The sequence below is a fragment of the Thermobia domestica genome, chromosome 13 (genome assembly GCF_964235325.1).
Source record: "Thermobia domestica chromosome 13, izTheDome1.hap1.1, whole genome shotgun sequence".
In the NCBI taxonomy this organism is placed as follows: domain Eukaryota; kingdom Metazoa; phylum Arthropoda; class Insecta; order Zygentoma; family Lepismatidae; genus Thermobia; species Thermobia domestica.
The window spans coordinates 1,222,817-1,233,943 of record NC_137466.1 but is presented as its reverse complement, the minus strand read 5'-3'; the positions used below and the strand labels follow the sequence as shown (position 1 = coordinate 1,233,943).

Genomic DNA, 11,127 nt, shown 5'->3' with positions numbered 1-11,127 from the left:
AGTATGGCAGATAAAGTTGATTGTTTTTTTAATGGAGAAATTCAACGGTTGTTTTAAAATGGTGGCCTCGAAAGTGTAACTAACAACATGTGAAATCGATTGGTACCATTCAGTAGATATCTCTGTGGTAATCCGATGGGTGTGCCAAGTTTAATCAGTTTGTGTTAGAAAGTGTGTTAGATGAAGTCGACTGTTTACTTAACAATGTAGGTCTTCAGTAATAAAACTAACAAGAATATGTGGAATCGACACGTACCATTCTTTAGATATCTCAATCTTAAATGGATGTATAAAGTTTGGTCAGTTTGTGAAAGAGTGTACGGAAGAAAAAGTTGATTCTTTACTTAAAATGGTATCCACTAACAATGAAACTAACAAAAATATGTGAAATCGGCATGTACCATTCCATCGACATCTCAATCGTAAATGATTGTGCAAGTTTGGTCAGTTTGTGGTAGAAAGTATGGCAGATAAAGTTGATTGTTGTTCAATAATGAAGAAATCCAACGATTATGTATTTAACAATGGTGTCTTACAACAATGAAACTAACAAAAATATGTGAAATCGACACATAGCATTCCGTAGATATTTAAATTTAAATGAGTGTGCAAAGTTTGGTCAGTTTCTAGTAGAACGTTTGGCCATTAAGGTTGATTGTTTATTTAACAATGGTGGCATCTAACAATGAAAGAACAACAATATGTGAAATCGAAACGTACCATTCCCTAGATATTTCAATCTTAAATGCGTGTGCAAACTTTGGTCAGTTTCTGGTAGAAAGTGTGGCAGATAAAGTTGATTGTTTTTTTTTTTAACAATGGTGGCCTCTAAGAATGAAACTAACAACAAGTGAAATCAGCACGTACCATTCCATCGACATCTGAATCGTAAATGATTGTGCAAGTTTGGTCAGTTTGTGGTAGAAGGTATGGCAGATAAAGTTCATTGTTTATGTAATAATGGAGAAATCCAACGATTGTGTAACAAAGGTGGCGTCGAAGAATGAAGCTAACAACAATATGAGAAATTGATTGTTACTATTCAGTAGATATCTCTGTGGTAACCCGATGGGTGCGCCAAGTTTGGTCACTTTGTGTTAGAAAGTATGGCAGATAACGATGATCGTTTATTTAATAATGTAGAAATCCAACGCTTGTGTATTTAACAATGAAACTAACAACAATATGAGAAATCGAAAGGTACCATTCGCTGGATGTCTCTATGGTAATCGGATGGGTGTGCCAAGTTTGGTCAGTTTGTTTTAGAAAGTGTGGCACATAAAGTTGATTGTTTATTTAACAATGGTATTCTTCAACAATGAAACTAACAACAATACGTGAAATCGACACGTACCATTCCCTAGACATTTCAATCTTAAATGGGTGTGTAAAGTTTGGTCAGTTTCTGGTAGAAAGTACGGCAGATAAAGTTGATTGTTCACTTAACAATGGTGGCCTCTAACAATGAAACTAATAACAATAAGTGAAATCGACACCTACCATTCCCTAGATTTTGTAACGTCCATTAACCAGATTATATCCGTTTTTGCTTTATTTTTGAATTGTTCATTTTATTTTTGATTGTTTTAATTTTATTAGTTGTATATGTTAACATTGGTGACGGTGGCGCCATCTACCGTTTTAGACACAATGAAAGAACAACAATATGTGTAATCGACACATACCATTCCATAGATATCTCAATCTTTCATGAGTGTGCAAAATTTGCTTAGTTTGTGGTAGAAAGTATGGCAGATAAAGTTGATCGTTTTTTTAACACTGGAGAAATCCAAAGAATGGTTATTTAACAATGGTGATCTTTACAATGAAACTAACAACAATCTAAGAAATCGACACATATCTTTCCCTAGATATTTCAATCTTAAATGTGTGTACATGGATTGGCCAATTTCTGGTAGAAAAAAGTATGGCACATATAGTTGATTGTTCATTTAACAAAGCTGGCCTCTAACAATGAAAGTAACAACAATAAGTGAAATCGACACGTACCATTCCATAGATACCTCAATCGTAAATGAGTGTGCCAAGTTTGGTTAGTTTGTGGTTGAAAGTATGGCAGGTAAAGTTAATTGTTTATTTAACCATGGAGAAATCCAACGATTGTTTATTTAACATGGGTGGCCACGAACAATGAAACTAAAAACAATATGTGAAATCGACTAGTACCATTAAGTAGATATCTCTGTGCAAATTTGATGGGTGTGCCAAATTCGGTCAGTTTTTTGTAGAAAGTACGGCAGAGAAAGTTGATTGTTTATTTAAGAATAGTGGCCTTCAACAATGAAACTAACAACAATATGTGGAATCCACATGTACCATTCCCTAGATACTGCAATCTTAAATGGGTGTGCAAAGTTTCTTCATTTTCTCGTAGAAAGTACGAAAGATAAACTTGATTGTTTACTTAACAACGGTGGCCTCTAACAATGAAACTAACAACAATATGCGAAATCGGCACAAACCATTTCATTGATATCTCAATCGTAAATGAGTGTGCCACGTTTGGTTAGTTTGTGGTAGAAAATATGGCAGACAAAAGTGGACTGTATACTTAACACTGGAGAAATCCAAGGATTCTGTATTTAACAATGGTGGTCATTAATATTGAAACTAACAGCAACATGTGAAATCGACACATAGCATTCCGTAGATATTTCAACTTTTAAGGGGTATGCAAAATTTGGTCAGTTTCTGGTAGAAAGTATGGCAGATATAGTTGATTGTTTATTTATAAATCGTGGTCTCTAACAATAAAACTAATAACAATAAATGAAATTGACACGTATCATTCTATAGATATCTCAATCGTAAATAAGTTGCCACCTTTGGTTAGTTTGAGGTATAAAGTATGGCAGATAAAGTTGATTGTTTATTTTAAAGAAGAAATCCAACGGTTGTTTTAAAATGGTGGCCTCGAACAGTGAAACTAACATGTGAAATCGATTGGTACCATTCAGTAGATATCTGTGGTAATCCGATGGGTGTGCCAAGTTTAATCAGTTTGTGTTAGAAAGTGTGTTAGATGAAGTTGACTGTTTACTGAACAATATAGGTCATCAGTAATGAAACTAACGAGAATATGTGGAATCGACACTTACTATTCTTTAGATATCTCAATCTTAAATGGATGTATAAAGTTTGGTCAGTTTGTGGTAGAAAGTACGGAAGAAAAAGTTGATTCTTTACTTAAAATGGTGTCCTCTAACAATGAAACTAACAAAAATATGTGATATCGGCATGTACCATTCCATAGATATCTCAATCGTAAGTGATTGTGCAAGTTTGGTTAGTTTGTGGTAGAAAGTGTGGCAGAAAAACTTGATTGTTTATTTAACAATTGTGGCATCTAACAATGAAAGAACAATATGTGAAATCGGCACGTACCATTCCCTAAATATTTCAGTCTTAAATACGTGTGCAAAGTTTGGTCAGTTTCATGTAGAAAATGTGGCAGACAAAGTTGATTGTTTTTTTTTAACATTGCTGACCTCTAAGAATGAAAGTAACAACAATAAGTGAAATCGGCACGTAACGTTCCATCGACATCTCAATCGTAAATGATTGTGCAAGTTTGGTCAGTTTGTGCTAGAAAATATGGGAGATAAAGTTGATTGCTGTTTTATAATGAAGAAATCCAGCGATTATGTATTTAACAATGGTGTCGTACAACAATGAAACTAACAACAATATGTGAAATCGACACATAGCATTCCGTAGATATTTCAACTTTAAATGGGTATGCAAAGTCTGCTCAGTTTCTAGTAGAACGTATGGCCATTAATGTTGATTGTTTGTTTAACAATGGTGGCCTCTAACAATGAAACTAACAACAATATGTGAAATCGACCCATACCATTAAATAGATATCTTAATCTTAAATGATTTTGCAAAGTTTGGTTAGTTTGTGGTAGAAAGTGTGGCAGAAAAACTTGATTGTTTATTTAACAATGATGGCATCTAACAATGAAAGAACAGTATGTAAAATCGACACGTACTCTTCCCTAGATATTTCAATCTTAAATGCGTGTGCAAAGTTTGGTCAGTTTCTGGTAGAAAGTGTGGCAGATAAAGTTGATTGTTTTTTAACAATGGTGGCCTCTAAGAATGAAACTAACAACAATAAGTGAAATCAGCACGTACCGTTCCATCGACATCTGAATCGTAAATGATTGTGCAAGTTTGGTCAGTTTGTGGTAGAAAGTATGGCAGATAAAGTTGATTGTTTATTTAATAATGGAGAAATCCAACGATTGTTTAACAATGGTGGCGTCAAAGAATGAAGCTAACAACAATATGAGAAATTGATTGGTACTATTCAGAAGGTATCTCTGTGGTAATCCGATGGGTGCGCCAAGTTTGGTCAGTTTGTGTTAGAAAGTATGGCAGATGAAGATGATCGTTTATTTAACAATGTAGAAATCCAACGCTTGTGTATTTAACAATGATGGTCTTGAACAATGAAACTAACAACAATATGAGAAATCGACACATATCTTTCCTTAGATATTTCAATCTTAAATGAGTGTGCAAGGTTTTGTCAGTTTCTGGTAGAAAGTATGGCAGACAAAGTTGATTCTTTATTTAACAATGATGTCCTCTAACAATGAAAGTAACAACAATAAGTGAAATCGACACGTACGGTTCTATAGATGTCTCAATTGTAAATGCATTCGATTTATGCAATCGCAGTAACAGAAAATCTACTATCAACTGCACGTGTATAAGCACGATCAGTAACAAACAGAAAAGTGTTATTGCAATATGGAATATTGAAAAGGCCACAAGGAAATGTCAAGGACACGATACTATATTATTATGTAATATTCAAATAGCCCAATGAAATATGTGGCCATAGGCTGCAAGTCAGCAAGTAGCATCATTTCAGGTTTTGCAAGGCAACAAGATTGCCAACTGACATGTTCGTCATTTTTACTTAGTATATGTGCACAAAATTTGATAGAAACACGTTTCTAAAATCCAGGAAGAAATAGTTTCCTATTTTATTTCCAGACGTTCCAGTTCTTGCCTAGTCACTATGGAGAAATTTTTGTAACAGACAGTGGGCAGTACTAAATGCTCTCTCACAGTTCATGCAGATCTGTGTTCAGTTGGATGATGTGTGGTCAGTCCATCGTTAGTATGTCTGGCTTTCTGGATTGTAATGCATTACATCTTAATTCAGATTGCTCCCCAATTAACTTGTGATGCAGAATCAGCACGAAATCAATGTTGGGCTATTTGGCTACAAAATTTCATTCAAATGTAACAAGTAATTACCAAGAAATAAAATAGACATATGAATAGAGACGCCCTGAGGTAAGTCTGTCTGTTCCTGTCCGAGTTCAACCATCAAAAATAAAATCTATTTCCTAGACAATGTGATATTTCCTTATCAAATTAGTTCAGATCCGGCCGGTAATTATCCTACTACACACGCACACACACATACCTATCTATCTATCTAGGTATCTATCTATCTATCTATCTATATTCATGGGTGAATTCCTTATGGGCAGACAATCAAAAAAGTTCATATGACTATATGCCAGGAAATGCATCGTTACAGAGTTACGACCATTGAGTCGTCTGATGCTGTGAAATAGTCAATTTCTGGTCGCCCCTTAATGTACGTTAATTTAAATCTCTATATCTCACCCCCTAATTAAGCTAGGAAAGTAGTTTTGGTATGAATGTATTCTGAAGGATGAAGCTTTTTACTGATATGTATGTGGAGGGTGCCTTCGCAGAAGGGGAGGATAAATACCTGATGCAAAAAAAAAAATGTAGTTTCCCTGCCCCGTCCACCGTGGTACCCCCAACTACATCGAACACATATCAGTGGAAAGCTTCGTCGTTCACGAATACATTGATATAAAAATTATTAACCTAGCTTTATTAGGGGGTGAAGTATGGAAATATAAATTGAAGCACATTTAAGGGTGAACAGAAATTGACTATTTCACAGCATTAGGAATGTCAATGTCCGTAACTATGTAAAGATGCATTTCCTGACACATGGTAATATGAGCTTTTTCGCTTGTCTACCCATAAGAAATAAAATGGTATTATATTTTTTAAAGGAACTATGTTAGATTAATATATAGTGCAGAACATGTAAAAGGAAAATTTAAAAGAGCACATTTATAAAGAAAACCAAGAAAATTCTGTCACATTTTGTGGAGGTCTCCGTTCAATTTGCCCTCACACCGTCAGTTGAATGAGAATGGAGATAAGTTGCTGGTGGTATACCAAACCTATCTGACTGGGGCCGTTCATTTACATCGTGAACTTGCTTAAGGACTGAGCCTACATGGGATTTTTAGAGAGCGTCATAAAAGTTCTTATCTTGTACGAGGTTAAGCTGTGACTAAACCTGCTGCAGCATCACGGAAGGTATGTTAGGTCTTTGGTGAGGCTGTAGTGACTATGTGGACAGTGGAGCGAAAGTGTAAGGACGGTGACGAAACTCTTGAAGACGAAGCACGTGCTGGAAAACCAACACATGTACAACATGAAGATTTTAAGACAGCAATTGAGGCGAACAGTGGCCAAGCCTTTTTGAAATCTGAGATTTACACTTCGGAAACCCTCCTTGTGAGGAAAGAGACATAACTGGACAGAGTTTTTACATGTGATGAGAAGCGAGTTCTGTTGGAAGCTCCGCGGTGCGGTCATCATTATTTAGCATAACATGAACCAGCTACAAAACAGCCGAAACCTGCACTACATCAGTCCTTTGTGTTTAGTGGACGGTTCATGGAATCGTGCATCAAGAACTGCTACAAGAAGTTGAGTGTATCAACATAACGTTGTATTGTCAGCACTTGAGCCCAAGAAAGACTCAAAACTCTGGAGTCTCCACATTTAAATCGTAAAAATGGTTCCTTGTTAAAAGCACGGGGCTAAGCTCCACGCGGGTAGAATGACCCGGTAGGACTCTACGAATTGGAAGAGAAACACTACTGCATATGCCTTACTTCTAGGATATTGCACCATCCCATTATCACGTTTCATTCCTTGGACAATCGCCTTCGAGGACGGCAGGTGAAATCTCTAACAGAGTTGCAAAATGCGCTTGACACTTACTTCGCTTCACGGCCCACCAATTTCTACAATGATGGAATCCATCGCATTCCAGAATGTTGGCAGGATGTCGTGAATGCAGATGGGGATTATCTTTTATCATCTAGGTGCGTCTTAGGCGACATATGAATGTTCGAATGTGGTTTGTGAAACAGCAGCAAACTTTCTTGATTGGCTTGCTAGCTCGTGCAGCTAAGAAAATTATAGTATTATAAACGTCAAGAATATTTCTTTCTCCGCCCTTTTGCAGAATATGTGTTAGGGAATGTTGCCAAACTTGATTTTTAACTAATTTCTAAGGAAACATTCTTGGCACATATGTTATCTATTTTTGGATATATTTACATTTTCTTTCCAAAAAATTTTGCCTAAATGGTGTTGAATTTGTTTCATATCTTACATTTACGTCTTTATAGGTGAACAAGTGATTTGCAGAAGTTGAACTTCAAGTTGATCTCTTTCCACAGCTTTGGTACTTACGAGAATTCTACGTGCGTGGTAGCGTGTTGTCCAATGTAAATTTTGAATGTCTTTCTTTATATTTAGCATATGTTCATCCAAGTTTTAAGATGTGTTATCAAATAGTTTTCTCAATACTTTTAAAAACTTTGGCACGTATGATCCTTTCTGTGTATTAATGTTTATTGACAAATTTGAATTTTATTAAATCCCCTCTGACAACTGACACGTGTTCTTTTCAGCAGTGTACATTAACAGCTGTGTTGCGGAAACTAAAGTCTGCGTAAACCCATTTACAAACCCTTAGCACTTATTTTTCCAAACTGTTAGTGCAAACATGTTTCTTGTAAGAATTTAACAATGGTTAGATCATTTCCCACACTTTTTACACGTGTGAGGTTTTTATTGCATGAGTTCACAAACATGAGCTTTGAACAAATATCTGTCCACTCTCGGCACATCTTAATTTTTTTCAAAATTAGGTACAAAGAAACGCGTTATCAGATTTAAACTTCATGTTAAACACTTAACAAGCCTTTGCATTTGTGATGCTTTTCATGAGGGTATATTAAAAGGTGACTTCTCAAAAGTAAACCTTGACAGATCTTTTTGCACATTTCTGGCAAGCATAATGTGTATTCACCTACGTGACTTAACACGTCGTATAGTAAACTTGAAATTCGGCATAATCCTTCAGACCACTTTTGGAACATGCTTTCTACCTATGTGTTCTAACATGCCTTCTCAAATATAAAGTTCTCCTATATCCTTTACCACACTCCAGCACGTACGACGTTTTCATTTGTATGTATTAACATGTGTTGTCTAATTTGAAATTCGACTAAATCCCTTTCCATAACTATGCCACCTAGCAGAATTTCATCAAAATGTATTAAGACGTTCCTTGCCATAGTTGAAATGTGCGCAAATACCTTTCCGCACTTTTGTCTACTATGAGACTTTTCACGTGGATGAGTTAACATGTGAATCCTTAAACTTGATTTTTTAAATCTCCTAACAGCACTCTTGACAAGTATGAGATTTCCACCGAATGTATTAACGTCTGCGTTGCCAAATATGAACTGTGCGTAATTTTTACTAATTCTTGGCACGTATAAGTTTTTCACCAGTATGCGTTAACACATGTGTTGCCAGTTCTGAATTTCGACTAAACGGCCTACCACAATCTTCGCACATGTAAATTTTTCACCAGTATGTATTAACACGTGTGTTGTCAAATTTGAAAGTTGCGTAAATATTTTTCCGCACTCTAAGCAAATATGACGTTTTTCACCTCTATGGATTAAAATGTTTTGATAAATCTAACCTTCGACTGAATGCTTAACCACACTCTTCACACGTATGAGCTATTTCACTTCTCCTTATTAATATGAGTCTTGCCAAATGTGAAGGGATCCTTATTACTTTTCTTCGCGAAGGCAAGTATGACGTTTTTTACCGGTATATATGTGTTTTGCCAAATCCAACCTTCGACTCAATGCCCAACCACACTGCACGTTTCAAGCATTTCACCTGTATGTATTAACATGTGTCCTGCCAAATCCGGCCTTCGACTAAATGCCCTACCACACTCTTTCCACGTATGACGGTTTTCACCTTTATGTACTAAATGTGAATTGTTCAATATTAACGGAGCCTACATACTTTTTCATACTCTAGGCATATATGACGTATTTCACTTTTATGTATTAACATTTCTTTTAACAAATCCCACTTTCGTATAATGCTTTACTACACTCTAGGCAAGAATTATCTTTTTCGCCTATGTACTAACATATGTTTTGCCAAATCTGACTTTCGACTAAATGCCTGACCACACTCTTTGCATGTGTGAGACTTTGCACCTGTATGTATTATCATGTGTTTACCCAAATCCGACTTTCGAGTAAATGCCTTACCACATTGTTCGCATGTATGAGGTTTTACACCTGTATGTATTAACATGTGAATTGCCAAATCTGACCTTCGACTATATGCCTTCCCACAATCATTGCACGTATGAGACTTTTTACCTGTATGTGTTAACATGTGTCTTCCCAAATGGAAACGCAGTCGAAATGCTTTTCCACACTCTAAGCAAGTATGACGTTTTTCACCTGTATGTACTAACGTGTGTTTTGCCAAATCCGCCCTTCGAAAAAATCCCTTACCACACTCTTTACACGTATGAACTTTTTCTCTTGTATGTATTAAAATGTGACTTACCAAATATGAACGCAGCCTAAATTTTTTTCCACATTCTAGACAAGTATGACTTATTTCACTTGTATGTATTAACAGGTGTTTAGCTAAATCTGACCTTCGACTAAATACCCTGCCACACTCTTCGCACGTAAGAGACTTTTTACCTGTATGTGTTAACATGTGCCTTCCCAAATGCGAATGCAGTCTAAATGCTTTTCCACACTCTAAGCAAGTATGAGACTTTTCACCAGTATGTATTAACATGTGGCTTGCCAAAAGCGACCTACGACTAAATGCCTGACCACACTCTAGGCACGTATGATGGTTTTCAACTGAATGTACTGAAATGTGTCTTGCCAAATCCGACATTCGACTAAATGTTTTACCACAGTCTTCACACGTGTGAGGCCTTGCACCCGTATGTATTAACATGTGTCTTACCAAATGTGAACGTTGCCTAAATACTACTCCACACGCTAGGCATGTATGATGTTTTTCACCTGTATGTATTAACAAGTGTCTTGATAAATCCGACCTTCGCCTAAATGCTTTACCACACTTTTCACACGTATGAGGCCTGACACCTGTGTGTATTAACATGTGTGTTTGCAAATTCGAACTTCGACTAAATCCCTTGCCACACTCATGGCATGTACGAAGTTTTTTACCTGTAAGAGTCAACATGTCTCTTTCCGAAGTCAAATGCTTCCAACATTCCTTCCCAGACTCGTCGCATTTTTGAGGTTTTGCACGTTTATGCGTTAAGGTGTGCGTTGAAAAATGTGATCGAGAATATGGTTTGTAGAACTCCTTCGAAGTGTGAGGTTTCTCAACTGAATGAAGAATTAAATCTTTTCGTAGATTAAGCGTTTTTGCTTTTCTGGAAACAGTATATCTATGGAATCTGTAACAAATTTAATAAACAAGAAAATGGAGACAAATAATACGAAACGGCAAAAAATACCTAGCGCTTACCCGTAAAATACAGCAGAATGGGAAAATTCTAGTTTTTCTTATTATACTTGTTATTAGATCTAAAATGTGAGGCTATTAGGCCGCCGACATGTGTTATATTTAGTGATAAACTGAAGTTCGATACTATTGTGCTGTTATAGAAATACGGTACCGAGGAGAATCGGGGCATTTTCATATTTCTATTCTAGAAAAAGAATGTCCTTTGTTTCTTCTATGTCAAATCGTATATACATTTATACTATATCAGGTTTATCTTTAGTATATACCGAGTTCCATCGTGTACTCTCATGTCAAAAATGATTGTAAACACTATAGAAACTACAGTGTAAAAACTGAGAAAAAAAGACAAGTCAGAGTCAGTTAGTTGGAATGCAATGAGCAACG

General features: G+C 36.1%; 1 protein-coding gene across 3 annotated transcripts in view; it reads right to left on the bottom strand.

Moving 5' to 3' along the window:
* Window positions 1–6,142: 6,142 nt before the first annotated feature.
* The window catches only part of LOC145667989 (uncharacterized), a 64,225-nt gene continuing 59,240 nt past the window's right edge, over window positions 6,143–11,127 (bottom strand). For all 3 annotated transcript variants that reach the window (XM_081735434.1, XM_081735433.1, XM_081735432.1), the window contains exon 3: window positions 6,143–10,672. In XM_081735434.1, the coding sequence (XP_081591560.1) occupies window positions 9,334–10,672 (1,339 nt within the window). In that variant the 3' untranslated portion in view covers window positions 6,143–9,333. The remainder of the gene's footprint in view (window positions 10,673–11,127) is intronic.